Source organism: Triticum aestivum, chromosome 2B (genome assembly GCF_018294505.1).
Source record: "Triticum aestivum cultivar Chinese Spring chromosome 2B, IWGSC CS RefSeq v2.1, whole genome shotgun sequence".
Taxonomy (NCBI): Eukaryota; Viridiplantae; Streptophyta; class Magnoliopsida; order Poales; family Poaceae; genus Triticum; species Triticum aestivum.
The window spans coordinates 784,534,570-784,552,962 of NC_057798.1; the positions used below are offsets into that span (position 1 = coordinate 784,534,570).

At 49.3% G+C, this 18,393-nt stretch overlaps 3 protein-coding genes across 3 annotated transcripts; 2 read left to right on the top strand and 1 right to left on the bottom strand.

Annotated features, from left to right (window-relative positions):
• Positions 1–1,103: 1,103 nt before the first annotated feature.
• Positions 1,104–4,510, top strand: LOC123042724 (disease resistance protein PIK6-NP-like). The gene has a single exon (XM_044465113.1). The coding sequence runs from the start codon at positions 1,104–1,106 to the stop codon at positions 4,248–4,250; it is 3,147 nt and encodes a 1,048-aa protein (XP_044321048.1). The 3' UTR covers positions 4,251–4,510.
• Positions 4,511–7,992: 3,482 nt separating this feature from the next.
• LOC123047392 (thioredoxin X, chloroplastic) lies at positions 7,993–9,718 on the top strand. Its single transcript, XM_044470933.1, has 2 exons — positions 7,993–8,376; positions 9,291–9,718. Exons 1-2 carry the CDS (start codon positions 8,056–8,058, stop codon positions 9,495–9,497), a joined length of 528 nt encoding a protein of 175 aa, XP_044326868.1. The 5' UTR covers positions 7,993–8,055; the 3' UTR covers positions 9,498–9,718.
• On the bottom strand, positions 8,703–11,766 carry LOC123047391 (pentatricopeptide repeat-containing protein At4g33170). Its single transcript, XM_044470932.1, has 2 exons — positions 9,813–11,766; positions 8,703–9,112 (listed from the first exon to the last, which is right to left on the bottom strand). The coding sequence occupies exon 1, from the start codon at positions 11,717–11,719 to the stop codon at positions 9,995–9,997; it is 1,725 nt and encodes a 574-aa protein (XP_044326867.1). The 5' UTR covers positions 11,720–11,766; the 3' UTR covers positions 8,703–9,112; positions 9,813–9,994.
• Between the last annotated feature and the right edge of the window lie 6,627 nt (positions 11,767–18,393).

Here is an 18,393-nt window from a genome sequence, read left to right on the forward strand (position 1 = left end):
TGGCGATATCAGAAGAGCGAGCCTAGTCAGGCGATGGGCAGCTGAGAACCAGATCACCAGGAGAAATGAGTCCGCTGCACAGGATGATGAAGCTGCACAGAAATGTTGGTACTGGCTTCAATTCCGATGGTCAACTAGCAAGCCATAGGGTTGTTGTGGTTGGCTCGACGCTACCCTGTCTCACCTATGAATATGATTGAGGGACAGTGCAGCTGTTAATTGGTTGCGACTAACGACTCTCCATCTTGTCTTTTATCGGGTGCATCCGTCAGGCCGCTGGATATTCTCAATCGCCGCCATTTTGTAATCCGAGTACTAGGTCATACAAGATTTTTTATATACACCGAATGTTGGATGCGTCACAAACTACTACCCACCTTTTAGTTTATTTGACAGTTCAACTAGTACCCACCTTCTTGATCAGTAATCGCCATTTTCTAATCGTACTAGGTTAAACAAGAGGATTTGACGCAGTCAGTGTTCCATGTATATTACCTGCAATTGCATGTGACAACTGCCGGCTATGGCGGCCTTGTTGGATTAACTAAATCAATCATGGCCTTGAGGTTCTGCAAGAGGCATCTAGCTAGCAACAAAAATGATACAGTACTCCTTCCGTTCGGAATTACTTGTCACAAAAAAATGGATGTATCTACAACTAAAATACATCTAGATACATTCATTTCTTGGACGAGTAATTCCGAACGGAGGGAGTACAACTGTAGCATGCTTGGGAGTTGACTTGGAGCCATCCTTAGTCTAAACCAGATTTGCAACGTAGCCCAAGACCAAACAGGTGGGATATAGTCTGTCGTGCAGCGTTTTGCATTTTCCATCTTCTCCTTCCCTGTATGCAATATGCGGCGTCCTGATCCAGGATAGGATCGCAGGTTTCAACCACAAACCTCACCCAGCATCTCCTTGTGATTTCCTTCCCTTGACGTGCGCACTGCAATTTGGATATTTGATCGTTGCTAGCAGCTTCAAATATTCGTCCTGCGAAAAGGTAAAAAGCTCCTCCGGCGTATTTTTCGTTACTCTTGCATATATTTCCGTTTGCACTCTGGCTCATTTTCATTCCACTTAGGTGCAACAGAGCGACGATGGCTGAACTGGCCATCAGATCAGCACATGGCGCCGTAGACTCGCTACTGAGACGCCTCACAAGGCTCATTGAAGACGAAGCAAAGCTGCTGAGCGGTGTCCGCGGCGATGTCCAGTACATCAAGGACGAGATGGACAACGTTCATGGATTCCTCCTCAACTTCGTGGAAGACAGCTGCACGGACAACCAAATGGAGGTCTGGGTTAGGCATGTTAGGGAACTCGCTCGCGATTCCGAAAATTGTGTCGACGTCTACGAGCACAAACTCAGCACCAGTGCCGTTGCCCGTGCCCTTGCCCGTTACAGCGGCGGTTCCGATATTTTGTTGTGGTTCAACAGGGCTTTGTACCGGTTCGGGATGCTTATGTACACGGTGCCGGCACGCCACCGGCTCGCCACAGAGATCAGACTGCTCAAAGAAAGGGCTGAACATGTGAGCGAAAGGCGCACCAGGTATGGCGTCCGCGATCCTGATCCTCAGAAGAGGGCAAAGCAACTTGAGGAAGTTTGTGGAGATGATACCAACAGGAAGAAAGACCCCAGGATACAACATTTGTTAGGCGACGAAGATGAAAGCCTAGCTGGGATTTTGGAGGGTGATTTGAAGATGCTGGTATCTTGGTTAATTGGGCAAGGAGAGGAGATACAACCGGATATGCTAGTGGCCAAGCGGTTGACTGGGCCAGAAGATGAGATGCCATGGCCGAAAATTCCAGTGGACGAATCAGTTTCAGTTGCGGGGACGTCTTGGCGGGAAAGGAGCAAGAGAAGGCCGGGCTTGGCAACAGCAGTCTCAAAGAGATGGATGCTGCGCTCGATGTCCAGGAGGAAGATCATAGGCCTCAAAGAGCAGCTCGCTCAGCTAGAAGACAATATGCCCCAGCAAGACTTTCAGCTGGGGTGTATTACAGGGTCAAGAGACAGGATGCCACGGCAGGATTTTCAGCTGGGGTTTATCAAAGGGTCAAGAGACAAGGATTCACGACCCAGGGTCATCTCCATTGTGCAACAGCGATCAGGTGATGACGATCTGAATTATGCACAGATAGTGTTTGAAGACAGTTTGATAAAGGACTTCTTTGGTTTCAGATGTCGGGTGAGGGTTGGGGAAAACCATGCCAAATGGGTATTCGACGACATAATCAAAGACATCTCATCTCAGCAGGTGGATCTGAAAGAGTGGCAAGAAACCAAGTATTTAATTGTTCTTGATGATGTCCGTGACGAATCACTATGCCACGAAATCATATCTGGGTTTCCTCCTACTACTGCTGGTGGTCATTCTGTAGTTCTAGTGATCACCCACTCATATGCTCTAGCCCGTTCCTGCTCTCCAAATGCAGTCTTCCCCCCTCTGGAGCCTATTGTCAAGTTCTTCTTTGGCAAAGCGGTTTCCCTTGTTGAGAACAATCCTGAGAATGACACCCTGAAGCAAGTCATTCGGTCCATTTTATCAAAATGTGCACCCAGTCTCTTGTGCCTCAAGGCATTCTTACATGTTCTCTATGTCAATCCTATGAGGAACATACAAGAGCTTCAGGGCCTCTGCAACGACCTAACCAGTGACTCTCCTGGCAATATTCGGCACATCTTAATGTTCTGGTACAACAACCTCCCTCTCCATTACAAGAACTGTTTGATCTATCTATCTATCTTTCCCCAAAATGATGGCGATCATATCAAAAGAACGAGCCTAGTCAGGCGATGGGCAGCTGAGAACCTGATCACCGGAAGAAATGGGTCAGCTGCACAGGATGAAGCTGAACACTGCTTCAATGTGCTTGTTGCAAAAAGATTTCTTCTTTGCACCGGCATTGGTGCTGCAGGGAAGGTCAAGAGCTGCAGGGTAAACAGTTTGATATCAAAATTCATCAGCGATATTGCCAGGGAGGAAAAGTTTGTGGATGCAGATCTCCAGCAAGATTTCAGTAACCGGATATCCATTCACAATAGAAGCCAACTGCAACAAGTGTTAGGGACACTTCAGGCATCTCCTCGCCCCAGCTCCTGTTGGAACATTCGCAAGCACTCAACTGATACTGAAGATGGTCAACCCTTGGATGACCTTACCAAGTTCCTTGAAACACTGCCTTCATTTGCTCAGCTGGGGTTGGTTAGAGTGCTGGATCTCGAAGGCTTTGATGGTTTGAAGGATCACCATGTGGACAACATCTGCGAGATATTTCAGCTAAGATATCTAAACCTTCGGAGGACTAAGATTACCAAACTGCCCAAGAAGATGGAGTATCTTCAACAGTTGGAAACACTGGACATTCGGGAAACAGCTGTAAGATCATTTGCTACAAAAGTTGTAGTGCTTCCAATGCTAAAGCATATGCTCGCTGGGTACGCCCAACACTCAAACGAAGACATGGAGTCATTTTCCACGGTGTGCATGCCTCGTGGAACTGGGGGCATGGGAAATCTGCAGATACTGTGCCATGTAGATGTTTCGGGCAAAGAAGATCGGCTGGTTGAGATTGGGAGGCTACAACAGCTTAGAAAGCTAGGTGTTGTATTCCAAAGCAACAGAAATAATTTCAAGCACTTGCTCCAGGCAATTGAGAAGCTGAACAAGAGCCTCCTCTCTCTCTCACTCCGTGTGGAAACAACACAAGGCCATGAGATTACAGACATTAACGCAGCAGAGCCTACAGCATTCTCACCTCCAAAGCATCTTCAGAGCCTAAACCTTTGTGGCGTCAGGGGAGGATTGCCTCGTTGGATCAAGGAGCTCCACAAACTTGCAAAGTTAACTCTGTGTGAAACACATTTGGAAGAAGGCGACATAACATCCCTTGGCGAGCTCATTGGGTTACGCTGTCTCAGGCTCCGGCACAGGTCGTATGTCCAAACCAAGCTGACCCTTCAGAAAGGAGCATTCAAAAATCTTGAGTTTATTCTCATAGAAGGATCAGACATTACTGACATCAGCTTCCACAAGACCCCCAAGATAGAGAAGATAGTTTGGAAGTTCAGAGAGATGAAATCAATTCATGGAATCAGCCGCCTTCCACGCCTCAGCCGGCTTGAGCTCATTGGCAACTGCGACCCAACTGCTACCAAAGAAGCACTTTTCAACCATCCAAACCGGCCTGTCGTAATTCACAATGGACAGGTAATACACAGTGGCGGGCGAAGATGAGTAGAGCCACTTGAGTGCAATTCTTGGAGAAGGCTAGCTGCTCGCCGGGAATCATCGGGTTGCATTGTGCTTGTGTGTTTACTTCCTGTGTTTGCTTTCCTGTGTGCTGTTTCAAAATAAGCTTGTAATGGTTTGCCTCTTAAATTTCCATTCCCAACTTTTTATGGTTTGATTTGCTGTATCTTAAATAAGCAGACATTAAGACGAATACCCGATGTATCAGATTGATATTTATGCATGGATTGCGGCAGTTTCCCTTATTTCCTTGACTGATCTTTACGTCGTTATGTTTTGCGTGACGAATCTTCAGAATTTGTGCTGTTTTATCACAGTTTGTAATGAAACAGGGGGGCACTATCCTGTGAATGTTCTTAGCACTAGTTTATTGGGCACATGAATATTGATCCAGGGCAGCAGGCAGAGATCTGAACCTGACGAAACTGAAGAAGAGGAAATCAACACTTGAGGCGAGCTGACCAAGCAGGAGAAGAAGAAGACAAGTGGGTGGACCCCGCAAGTCAGCCGTGGTTGATAGAGTTATTTCCTTGTCGGTGTGAGATTTGTTCCCTGTGAATGATCTGTTGCACAAGTAAGAGTGTAACGGTCAAGCTACAAGGATTTCATCCTGGGGATACCAACACCATTTGGGTTGTTTTTATTATTGAAATCTGGTGATACCAACACATGCCTCCAAAAAAGCCCCGAGGGCCATCATCGGAGACGAGGAGAAAGAGACACAGAAGGAGAAAATGGCGCCAAGTTGCTTTTTTTTTTTCATTGACGAGAAAACCTCTTTGCGGCGTTATACATGGGCCACACGAAAATGCATGCGTACCGGATATACCAGGCGTTCCCTCAAACAAAAAAAAAAGATATACCAGGCCGAACGAGGCCGTGGGCTGGATTGGATTTCGGCGCCTCACGATGTCGATCACAAAACAAACCCGCCCATTCCCTAAAAAAAAAAACCCGCCAGTGCCTTCATCGCCAGGTGGCACCTTCCAGAAGATTCCGCCTCATCGGCATCGTGCTGCGCTTCTCCTCCCTCCCGCCCATGGCATCCGCGCCGAGCACCATGACAGCGACGTGGAACCTGCGATAAAAATGCTGGAAGCAGGTGACAGGCATGCTTCGACCATGGTTGTCCAGATTATTATTTTTGCTGGGAACCGCGACCGTCCCCGGAGAGAAGAGAATGGTGAGCGACGGCGAGCTTCGAGGCCGGTATCTTGCTCATCCATGGCAGGGGAGGAGGGAGTCAACGGGGGTTCATCCATGGCAGGAAAGGGGGGAGGGGGGGTTCTTTCTGCGTTTTGACGTGCGGCGGCGCGAGGAGGAAGATGCGTGAGGGGACGAAAGAAGAATGGGAGCCCGATCAGACGATTGAAAAAAGTTGCAACGGACGGCTGCGCAGGCGACCGGTAGCAGTCGCCTTTTCTGCTACTCTTAATGGCTTTTTTTGGGCGACGCTAGGCGCCGGCGCACCGGCCGAACGGTTGGGCCGGTCCAGCCCTGACCGCCTGATCCAGCGGTAAACACCGTTCAGATCTGTTCCCCGCTTCGTCCTCCTCGCAGTCGCCCCCCTCCCCCTTCCCCACGATGAAATTTGGAATGCCCTCGAGCGCCGCCGACGCCTCGCCACACCCCCGCGAGAGAAACGACCGAGCTTGAAGCACCACCGCGGCGCTCTCGTCGCCGGTCGCCGTCCTCGTCGGCCGTCCTCGTCACCGGTCGCCGCCCTCGTCCCCCAGCTCCACCCATGCAACAGCTGCACCCTCTAGTTGCAGCTCCGCGTGGCGATGGCTGTAGCTCGGTGGCAATACAACACCGCCCATGCCGTCGACTGCCATGCCAGGTTGAAGCTTTTTTTCCATGGCCGTTGAAGCTTTTTCCAAGGTTGAAGCTTTTCACAAACCGGTTGAAGCATTTTCACACATCGGTTGAAGCTTTTTCCCGCCGCTCGAAGATATTTTTTCACGGTTGAAGCTTTTTATACACGATTTTGCTGCAAACGGCACGACGAAAATGCTACAAACCAATGGCCATTTTTGCTACAACCAAGGAGACGACGAAAGTGTGGCCGACGACGACCGCCGGTGGTTGTAGCAAAAATTACCGCCGGCGGTAGCTTTTTTCGCTGCCGGTTGAAGCTTTTTCCCCTTACGGTAGAAGCTTGTTGAAACTTTTTTGGTTTTGAGCAACACCTGGGTGAAATCTTTCTCTATCGTTCGGTTGAAGCTTTTTTCATTGAAGGTTGTAGCATTTTCTGTAGACGGTTGTAGCTTTTCTCTATGGCACTGAACGCTTGCAGCTTTTTTTATATCCGGTTGAAGCTTTTCATCTAGAGTTCGAAGCTTTTTTTTAGCGGTTGCAGCACACGGGGGGCTGTGCACGGGGTCTGCAGTGCCTCGCCTGCAGGTTCGCCGGGATACGGCGCCCCCAACAGCGGCGGCCATTGGGTGTTAGGACCGCGGCATCGTCATGGCCGTGGCCGAGGCCTGCGAGGAGTTGGCTTGTCACCGGAGGTAGCGGCCATGACGTAGAGGAGCTTCCTGTGAGGAAGAAGGAAGGGATGAGGACGAACGATTAAGAGGATAAGGTTGCGTAAAGAAAAAACGATTTGTGGGCCTAGCTGTATGGAGTAGGAGGGATCGCGAGGCGTACGATTGAAAACAGATCCCGTGGCTCGCGCTCGACTGGCGCTGCGTTCGGCCGGTGCGCCGAACGCAAATGTTTCCCCTTTTTTTTTACACATATGTGGGTTGCCTTATTAGCTTCCCGCCCATATGACTAAGAGAAAATTTATAGTACGGAATTCCGTCTTTGATCTGAAAAGATGCATGGAATTCCCAAGCGCTCGTATTTTGTCGGGTTTCACAGCCACCCACTTTTGCGGCGTGGCTTTATACAACAGTGGGGGTCAAGCCCATCTTAGAGGCCAACGGAACACCATCACGCACGGCATTGCTTCATGAGACGGATCTCTCAACTCGAGAGAGGCACATACAATTCGCTACTTCGATGGACATTTTCTCAAAGAACATCGGTAGTAGACGTGACATGATCCATGGACCTCGCGATGGGCGTGAGGCCGGTTGGTTCTCGCAACCCCATGTTGGAACGGAGCATTGTTCTATATAGCATCCAAGCCGATCGCCCTCGCACAACTCCGATTTCTCTTTCTTTTATGCGAATAAACTCCTATTTCTCCTCGTAACCCCATAGCTCACCCCCCCCCCCCCCCCGCGCTGCGTGTGCCATTTGAGGTGCGTGTCGGTGTATGAGGTTCGGTTCATCTTCGTCCATCTGCGTCTCGTGTCTTTCCTTCCCATCCTCATGCCGCTCTGTGATTTTATCGGGCTCAGTCCTTCTCTTTCGCATGCTTCAAAACGAGAAACTCGTGTATAGAAACCGACACATCCAACATTAGTGAGAAGCATTTTCAGTTGGATGGAGAGAGAGAGAGAGAGAGAGAGAGAGAGAGAGAGAGAGATAGAGAGAGTTGTGGCCTGGGATAATGAAGAACCCCCAACGGTCCTGTTCTCGCGGTTTTCTTTTCCGTTTTTTTTTGGAGTGCCGTTTTTTTGTTGTCTCTCGAGAACCCCCCTGCACATGGGCCACACAAATTTGCGCGTTGGATAAACCAGGCCGAGGCCCCGGCCGCTGTGGGCCTCACGACCACAAACGAACCCGCTCGTCGTCGCAGAAACCGGTGGCCAGGTGGCACATTCCAGAAGATTCCTCCTACCCGCCCCGCCCGCCCGCCTCATCGGCATCGTGCAGCTCTCCCCCCTCCCCCTCTCCCATGGCATCCGCGCCGAGCACCACCGCGTCCACCCTCGCGCCCCCTCTCCGCTCGCCCCTCTCCTTCTCCTCCTCCCGCCGGCTCCCTTCCGCCGCCGCGCTCCCTCGGGCGGCGGGGGCGCTCCTCCTCTGCCGCGCGCCCGCGCCGGCGCGGGGGCTCGCCCTGGCGCGCGTGCGGTGCCGCGGGGCGGTGAAGCTGGTCGGGGAGGGCGAGTTCGAGGCGGAGGTCATGCAGTCGGACCTGCCCGTGCTCGTCGACTTCGTCGCCGACTGGTGCGGGCCCTGCCGCCTCGTCGCCCCCGTCGTCGACTGGGCCTCCGAGGTACGCACGCGCCGGCTGCCTCCTGGTTTGGTAGATAGAAAATGCCCCCCGCTGCTTCCTCGTGTTCGTCTACTGATGCGTAGAGAATCGCAAAAACACCAAACCACACAAGTCCAATTTTGTGAGCTACACTATATGAATGGCGTAGGAATTAATGTCCGCAAGTCCCTGGCAAGGTCTGTGAACACCATGGCAGCACCTTAGCAAAGAAGGGGAAACTCAGCGGTTACCAGCAACCTGACCTGTCACGGCGTCTGTGGATTTGAACTCCATGTTGCTGGTAAAAAGAAAGGGGAATTCATTCAGCAGTTCCCAGCTCCCAGTAATCGCTGCATTTGTGGTTTCTTTCAGCTGTACGCCTTACTTACATACAGTAAAAGAAAGGGAAAGCTGCCTTCAAAGTGAGTCTATAACAAGTAGTACGAGAACAAAGGCCCAAAATGCTTTGCCAAAAGCAATGGCCTCAAGGAATCCTAGACACTGTAAGGAATTAGAGAGGTAGTAGTATATGATTGGTAATGGCTGTGAAGATAAGAGCAACAATATGTTTAGACTGCATATAAGACTAACCATGGCCTTGAGGATGCGGTTCATGATGCGAACCTAAATTAGTATGGAAGATCGATGGGCAATGGAGAGACTTACTTTGCAAATTCCAACATTGGTACTTTTAGCTGTTGTGGAATACCCTCTGATCAACTGACCAATGTTTTGTAATTATCCATGTGCAGATGTACTACATATGAAAAATCATCTAGTTATATTGCACATAAATCACTTCTTCTTTTTTCTGAACAGAAAGCAAATTGAGGGTACATTTTAATGTTCTATATGGTCTCAAGAATTTTGCAGGGAAGTCTGTTTTAAATTTGAAACACCAGCTCTGATAGTCGGCTCATTTTTTCATGAAACAGGAATATGAGGGGAGATTAAAGATTGTCAAGATCGACCATGACGCGAATCCTCAGATTATCGAGAAGTACAAGGTTTACGGTCTCCCGGCGTTGATCCTCTTCAAGGACGGGCAGGAGGTGCCAGGGAGCCGAAGAGAAGGCGCGATAAACAAGGCCAAGTTCAAGGACTACATCGAGCCTCTCCTGGAGACCTCAAATGTGGCCTGATATCATCGCCTGCGGTCTGCAGGACCGATTCTTGTAATGGTTCACACTTCAGAGGATGCCAAATGGCACTGGCTTGAGCTGCACAGCTTGCATATCAAAGAGTTTTCCCCACTCCATCAGCTCTAGTCTGTAATTACTAAATTACCTACACGATCAGGACTATGTATGGCTTTCATTGTATGGAAAAAATATTAGCATATATGAAGAGCTATTCATGAGTATGTACACTTATTTAATTGTTATTAAGCAAGGCCAATTAATAACTGTTTTGTCCTGTATGGAATCGATAGCCATTGATCACTTTAGAACTCTTACCAGTTGGATCATGCCGAAATCCATTCAGGAACACTGTCAATTCACTTCCATCCAATCCAAGCCAAAATGGCATTCACTCAGATAACTGAAATACCCACTTTCCACTGTAGCCTGAAGCCTTTCATGCCAGAAAATGATTCCAAGTGCTTCCATCAGGAAAATTGTACATTTTGCATTATTGTTCATGCTGTGCAAGCCTGGGCACTCTCAGTCTCGGGCATGGACTGCAACCAGGTAGACCCAGGCAGCTTCATAACTTCTCTGTCCCCCATGAGCCCTCTTGACCTTCCGGCGCCGCCCCAATCGTGCCGACCCGCGAGCGTCCTCGACAGCAGCAGGTATGTCGACGGGTCTTCCTTCTCGAGCGCGAGAGCATGCTCCGCAGCTCGCTTCGCTGCGGCCTCATTGCCATGGAGATGGCAGGCACCAAGCAGCGCCTGCCAGACCAGAACCCCGGGGCGGAACGGCATCCGCGATATCAGCTCCTCGGCGTCCTCTATATGTCCTGCCTTCCCGAGGAGATCGACCATGCAGGCATAGTGATCCTCGCCGGGCTCAATGCGGAACTTGTCCGTCATGGCTCTGAAGTATATCCAGGCTTCCTCCATGAACCCGCCTTGGCTGCATGCATGGAGGACGCAGAGGAACGTGACGTGGTTAGGCGCGACGCCTTCCAGAAGCATGTCGTCGAACACCTTCACGGCGTCCTGAGGTTGCCCGTTCCGTGCGAACCCCATGATCATCGTCGTCCAGGATATGACGGGCCGCTGCCGCATTGACCGGAACACCCTGTGCGCGGTGTCCACCAGGCCGCACTTGGAGTACATGTCGATGAGCGCGTTGTTCACGGCGACATCGGAGCCCTCTCCCAGTCTGATGGCGTATCCATGAACCTTGCGCCCTTCGCTCGGACCGGCGAGGGTCGCGCAGGCATTGGCTGCCGTCGCCAATGTGTAGTTGTTCGGCCTGATTCCTTCAAGCATCATGGGACCGAGTACTCCGATGGCCTTGGCGGGTTCGCCGGAGTGCAGCCAACCGGCGGCCATCTCCGTCCACGACACGACGTCTCTCCGCGGCATCTCGGCGAACGCTCTGGCGCGGGACTCCAGGGCCCCGTTCTTCGTGTACATCTCCACCAGGGAGTTGCCCACGCAGACATCGTCGCCGAAGCCGCTCTTGACAAGCTGCCCGTGGACCTGCAAGCCGCTCGTCGTGTCGGCGTCGGCCGTCAGCCCCGAGAGCACGGTGCTGAACGAGAACCCGTCGGCCCTGGCGCCTTCCCGGGCCATCCTCCGCCAGAGAAACCACATGCGCGTGCGCGAGCGGCGCGCGAGCCCGGCGAGCAGCGTGTTCCACGAGACGACGTCGCGGCAGCGGCCGGAGGCCCACTCGAACAGCCGCACGGCGTCGGCGAGCCGCTCGTGCCGGACCATCGCGGCGAGGAACGCGTTCAGCACGAAGGCGTGGGACTCGAAGCCGAGCCGGACGGCGAGCGCGTAGAGCTGCCGCGCGTGCGCGCCGCCGGCGGGGGCGACGAGCGAGCTGGCGTTGAGCGCGCTCACGAGCGCGAACCCGCTGGGCGGGGCCCCCTCGCGGCGCATCGCGCGGAAGAGCGCGAGCGCCTCGCGGGGGCGGCCCCCCTGCGCGAGCCCCGAGACGGCGGCGGCCCAGGAGACGGCGTTGCGGCGGGGCATTTCGTCGAGCAGGCGGAGGCCGTGGCGGCGGGGCCGGAGCGGCGACCTGAAGTAGGCGATGAGGAGGTGGTTTGCCAGGAACTGGTCGCAGGCGAGGAGGCCCGGCTTGAGGATCGCCGCGTGTAGGGAGGCGATGCGGCGGGGGTCGGCGGCGGCGGCGGCGGCGCTGCGCTGGAGGATGGCCGCGTAGGCGCGGGACTGCTGGCACGCCATGGCCGACGGGTGCGATTTGTCATGCGTTTTTGTGCGAGCGAGGTTTCAGAAGACGTATGTGAATATGGGTGTGGGAACCTGTCACGTTAACAGCTTCAGCTCTCGATTTGCGCAAGTTTCTCAAATGTGTTTGCACTCGTGGTAGATTTGCAAAAAGGAAAAAAAAGTACTCAATCCTATAGAAACATTTTTTTAACACAATACATACGCAGACGCTCACCCCTATGAACACATGCACACACACCCTACCCCTATGAACACGCGCACATACACCCTATCCCTATGAGCACCTCCGAAAGACTGAGCCGGCACATCATCTTGAGATTGACGAAGTCGTCACAGACGTCTTCGTAGTCAACGAGAACGTCTCCTCTCACTGAATGGACATTGCTGAAAGGTCTAGAATAAAATCAGGAAAATGCGAGCACCAATGGCACCAATGTCAACTCTATAAGTTGAACTCTTGTGGACTGGGAATACCACTGTCCTCATAATCATCTAATCACTGGTTGATTCGCAATTCTGTAAAAACAGTGATCACTAATTTATGCAAAAGTATATGCATTGACCGTGTAAAATTTAGTTAACTTTTATCTTGCAAAAATGTTTCATACCCTCTCCATTCCAAAATGTGGTTGGTATTTTTTTTCCCTCTAAATTAAAGCTTTGTCAACTTTGACCCAGTTTATTAATTACCTATAATACCAAATGGATATCATAAATGTCATTGCATACAACATGGGTTAGCTTTTATATTGTATTAATTTGGTACTATTAATGTTGGTATTTTTCTCAATAAACTTGGTCAATCTCTACAAAGTTTGACATTTATAAAAAATATATGCATATATGGAACAAGGGGATTAGTAATATGCATATATCTGGAAAAAAAATATGTATACACAAAGGGAGATCATAACAAAAAGAATCACCTTCTCTATCTGTTTTCCTAATTCATTCATGTTCACGAGCAGTACCTGCTTTTCGTGTGGCTGTGACCCTTTCAGTAGCCTTGTACTTGCAGTGATATATTAAAGCATCCCTAGCAGATCCGGTATAAGTTATCAAAGCCTTATAATTTTTGCATTTTACAGTTTTGGTCGAAAAAAGTGTCCAGAACAGAAACCGTAAAAGTGGTCCAACCTGTAAATTTTTTAAGGGCCACCGAAAATGCACACCCGAAACCCTTATATTTGAAGGTTGGAAGGCCGAATCTAGGGGGCCCCGTATACCGGTCAAACCTCGTAGGAGCAAACTCGCTGCCGTGAAGTTTGTCGGAATCCACCCTAAACTCACCGGAATTTATCACCGCATACCGGAAAAGGCCGCTAGACGCCACAATCAATTGCCACCGGTTCGAATTGGACAAGCTCGACATCGTCGTGGCCTCCCATGAACTCAACCTGGCCGCCGGAATCCTTCCAGCACGGCAGGCAAAGGGGCACGGCTCGGCCGGCGCGGCTTGCAATAGAGCAAGGCATGGACGGCGGAGGCGACGGGGCGTGGCCGAGGAGGCTAGGCGCGGTCGGCGTGGCGATGGGGCGCGGCCGGCAGGGACGGGGCGCGGCCGGCAGGGACGGGGCGCGACCGACAGGCGACGGGGCACGGCCGTCAGGCGACGGGGCACGGCCGGGCGACAGGGCGCGGCCGGCTGGGGCGACAGCGGCCGTACTGGAGGAAGGAGCTCTTTATCCCAGTTGCACAGTTTGTTTTATGGTATCTGTTCGGCCGTAGCTAAAACGAACCCTTAACACGTATTTTTTTTTAATCCGTATCTCAGTTTTACAGTTTGCGATTTTAAGGGGTCTGCTAGAGATGCTCTTAGAAGGGCTTTGTACAGCCCCACTAAGATATGCACCAATATTTTATAGTATTTTTGTTTTATGGCCACATGTATTTTTCATGTGGCGTCAAGTAATTAGTTAACTTTGTATATCCTAACCACCCGACATAAATAAGCTTGAAGTATACTATAGACATCTCAAAGGAGCCATACGTGAGCACATTTAAAATGAGGATCATATTCCTAAACAGTAGGAAATATATTCCAAAAAAATATTATCCAAAAATATACACTCTTTGTAAGAAAGTGGCTACATACGGGGTAGGCAGTCCTGTGGATCATTCTTCAATACGTCACTGGGCAGACATGTGGCAGGGAGCAACTACAATAGGAAATAGCCTTGTGGTAGAAGAATAGAAAAATCCATCCTAGGCCGTCAGATCAAAGATGGATGGCCCATATTCTAGTGGAGACATCCCAGTCCACTTCATGGAAATTTTATGGAAAACCCCCTGCTAATATGTAGATATAAAACACATTTTTTATAGTAATCACCTCAACTTTCTCATATTTAATCGTTTTGTCCTCGGTAAATAAGACTAATTTTCAAATCCTCTCAACGTTGAGGCCCCATCTTTGCACATATCTGTTGCATGTATACTTGAGAACAAATAGTGGCTTCTACAAGCAAAAATTGAACATGTTGGCCCCTAATTTTTTTGCCAACATCCATCACAATATTTGTAAACACATTAAATTTATGCCATCTCATTCAAGTGTGTCAAACTGAACATCCCAGACAAATAGTTGAGCACACGTCAAGTTAGACCATCCCAGGCATGAAGATCTGAGTAGATGTGAAACTGGACCATCCCACACATAAATAGTTGAGCACACATCTAGTTAGACCATCCCAGGCATAAAGATCTGAGTACATGTGAAACCATCTCAGGCACAAATATTTGAGTACATGTCACTCTAGAGTCTGGACCATCTCACTCATGCAATGATGCTGATGGGTGCAAGGCGGGAAAAGGGGGGATAGTGGACCGTCCGAGAGAGACATCAGTCTTGATCGAGTCATCAGGAGGCACCTTCTCTTTATCCACTAGTCGGTGTTCTTTTCTTTTTTTGACACCACTGGAATAGAGGAAGTAGTTACTTATCAGTCCCAAGACAAGCAATAGCAGGCACGCTTGCTACTCACTGCTGCCTCTTTTTAGAAAAAATATTACAAGCTCATATACTAGCACGTACTTAAAGTACGCTATTAGTCTCTGGTCAACCGGAGACTAGATCCAATACACAAAACTTTGGGGTAGGATGGCATGCAAGAAATGTTATGCATGAGTATGGCATGACAGAAAATAATAAAGACCGTAATAGGGCTATAAGCAGACAAACACATATATAATAACATAAAACAGTTCAAATATTTTGTTAAATCAAAGTAACAAGTTCGTTACAAAGTCCCTGACTTCGTAATGAATATGACATGATCATAACATATTTCATAAGAAGCTCAATGTTACTAAATATAACATATACTTCCCATCATGTGTTTGCTCTTAAAATTAACCTGTATGCTTGGCTTACGTTACACTTTTTTTTCCTAGAAATTGCCGATATCAATCCATAATCGAGTTTGGCTCGTCGTTTGATCTGCTTAGGAGATTGGCTCTGTGACTAAGGTAAGCTTTGCATTTTCTTTTATCTACTTATGCTTGGATTGTGTATGTTTATTCGCACTTCTTTCCCTTGTACCGTTTGTGATATTGTTTCTGGTACGCGTCAAGAAACAGGGAACATGAATTCCACTGATCCTGCTGCAGATCGTGTTGCTGCACGTGGTCGGTCTATTTCTTTAAGAAATTAATGGAAAGAGATGCTCGGTTGGAAAATAAAATGTCATCAAGTAAGCAGAAAATCTTTCTTAAGTGTAGCGCATTGGCTGGGAGGCTGGGTTTGGTACCGACGGTGACCGTCCACGCGTGGAGGCATGATGCATGCAATGATGCTGATGGGTGCAAGGTGGGAAAAGGGGGCATAGTGGACGGTCCGAGAGAGACTTCAGTCCCGATCAAGTCATCAGGAGACACCTTCTCTTCACCCACTAGCCGGTGTTCTTTTCTTTTTTTGACACCACTGGAATAGAGGGAGTAGTTACCTATCAGTCCCAAGATAGGCATTAGGAGGCACGCCCGCTGCTCACTGCTGTCCCATTCTAGAAAAAAATTACAAGCTCATGTACTAGCACGTAGTTAGAGTATGCTATTAGTCTCCGGTCAATCTGAGACTGGATCCAGTACACAAAACTTTGGGGTAGGACGACATGCAAGAAAAGTTATGCATGAGTACCGCATGACGGAAAATAATAAAGACCATAATAGGGCTATAAGCAAACAAACACATATATAATAACATAAAGCAATTCACATATTTTGTTAAACCAAAATAACAAGTTCATTACAAAGTCTCTGACTTCCTAATGAATATAACATGATCATAACATATTTCATAAGAAACTCAATGTTACTAAATATAACATCTACTTCTCATCAGGTGTTTGCTCTTAACATGATTGTAACAGGGAACATGAATGCCACTGATCCTGCTGCAGATCGTGCTGCTGCACATGGTCGATCTGTTTCGCTAAGATATTAATAGAAAGGGATGCTTGGTTGGAAAATAAAATGTCATCATGTAAGCAGAAAATCTCCCGTAAGTGTAGCGCGTTGGTCAGGTCGGTGACCGGTCATGCGTAAGCTTATTTGAAGGCATGATGTATGCAATGATGCTGATGGGTGCAAGGCGGGAAAAGGGGGCATAGTGGACCGTCCGAGAGAGACATCAGTCTCGATCGAGTCATCAGGAGGCACTACGCACTAGCCGGTGTTCTTTTCTTGAATCCTACTGTAGTTACTTGTCAGTCCAAAGACAGACATTAGGAGGCACGCTCGCTACTCAGTGTTGCCCCTTTTTAGAAAAAAAATACAAGCTCATGTACTAGCACGTATAAATACACTGTTAGTCTCCGGTCAATCGGAGACTGGATCCAGTACACGAAACTTTGGGGTAGGACGGCGTATTAGGTGTGAGACCAGTCAAGGGTAATTATTGCTTCCCCGCAAAAAAAGGTAATTATTGCTAAGAGCAAGTGTAAGGCCAATTTTTGTTGTACGAGTAGTATATATTACCATGTCCTGGTGATCATTTGTCACATCGTATGTAGCACACCACTCACTAGTACACAACATTCATTCATCAGGAGCTCAACTTAGCATGATGCTAACTTGGATGTTGACACTTATTTCTTCTTTTAGCCCTCCGGATCGAGCCAAACTTCTATAAAGAGTCGAGGCCCGAAGAAAAGGTTGGGCGAGAATGAAAGTTTCACGATCGAAGAACTCACTGCAGATGGCAAACCGACTGGTCCCAAGCGGGCCGCAGACCGATTTATAAGTCAGTGCGGAGTTGTTGTTAGGGACAACATCCCGATCAGCATTCAAGAATGGAATAAGCCAAAGGCAGATGGGGTTTCTTATGTCGACGATAGATCCAAAGATGAGCTTTGGAATATGCTCATGACAAATTTCACTATATCGCCAGAGGTGGAGCAAAAAGTCAAGGCGTGGGCTCTTAAGAAGATGGCCCAACAATTTAACATCTGGAAGAAACGATTGCACGAGAAGTATGTCCTGAAAGGGAAGACTCCAACATTCACTGGAGCAGATGAGAATTTAAAAGATCACTGGCCCGCATTTGTGGAGTACAAGACATCGGAGGCAGGTAAGAAAAGGTCAATTATAAATAAGCAAAATGCTGCAAAGAAGGAATATCACCATGTTACGGGGTCAGGTGGCTAGAAGGCTACCCGACCAAAGTGGGATAAAGTTGAGAACGACCTGCTTGATAAAGGGATCCATCCAGAGACATTGGACTGGACTGAACGGGCAAGGACTTGGTTCTTCGGGCATGGGGGAACTTTGAACCCAGAAATAGAGAAGTGTGTTTATACAAAAGCTCAACTTGCAACACTCGTCAAAGCCATTCAAGCTGCAACGAAGGACGTGCAGGAGGGGAAGTTCCATCCCGACAGAGAGAAGGACGAGCTGACACACGCCCACGGTAATCCTAAACACCCTGGACGAACACGAGGCACATCAGGCTCCGTTTCATGGAAGGTTCAGTTTCCCGACAGCAGTGACAGTTATAGAAGCCGAGGGAGAAGAAGAAACATGATGCAGACCGACTGCAGAAGGTAGAAGAAATAGTAGCGTTGCAGCAGAAGCAAATAGAGGCACTTACCAGCCAGCGAGCTACCGACCCATCATCTCAGCGGCACGAAGATCCTTCATTCGATACTGCCCATGGAGCTACCCCACAATCTTAGTGGAAAAGCAGTGTGGCTTCCACGGAGCTCGTTCGGCCTGATATCATAGCTCCTCGCTACCCTGTGGATGATATCACGCAGAGGGAACATTGTGATCTACATGCGACATGCATGAACATATCCTTGAAGGTGGAGGTCAGCTATGCCTTACCTTGTGTACCTGATGGAACTTACCATTTCTCTCTGATTCCAGATGGCTATGCTGTTGTCGGGGTGGATGCAGTTATCAATGGATTTGAGCAGTTGGAGCTTGAGTACCCAACAGGTGAAGGGGAGACTCATCTGGGAGATGCCAGAAGGACAATCATTCTATGGAGAAAGGAACACATCGTGCTTCCACATTAGACGCCGCGTCAGCAGACTCCGCTAGAGGAGGCCCCTCAGCAGACTCCTCACAATCCAGCTCTATCTCCGCTGCCCCAACCGTCTCCACCGCGTCAACACACTCCGCTGCCTCTGCTGTCTCTGCCACGTCAGCACACTCCGCTGGAGGAGGCC

Excerpts from the sequence above, each read along its gene's own strand:
- LOC123047392 (XM_044470933.1), top strand. The coding sequence starts at position 8,056 with ATGGCATCCGCGCCGAGCACCACCGCGTCCACCCTCGCGCCCCCTCTC. Across the intron at positions 8,377-9,290 it reads TCGTCGACTGGGCCTCCGAG|GAATATGAGGGGAGATTAAA; the intron begins GTACGCACGCGC and ends TTCATGAAACAG.
- LOC123042724 (XM_044465113.1), top strand. The coding sequence starts at position 1,104 with ATGGCTGAACTGGCCATCAGATCAGCACATGGCGCCGTAGACTCGCTA.
- LOC123047391 (XM_044470932.1), bottom strand. The coding sequence starts at position 11,719 with ATGGCGTGCCAGCAGTCCCGCGCCTACGCGGCCATCCTCCAGCGCAGC.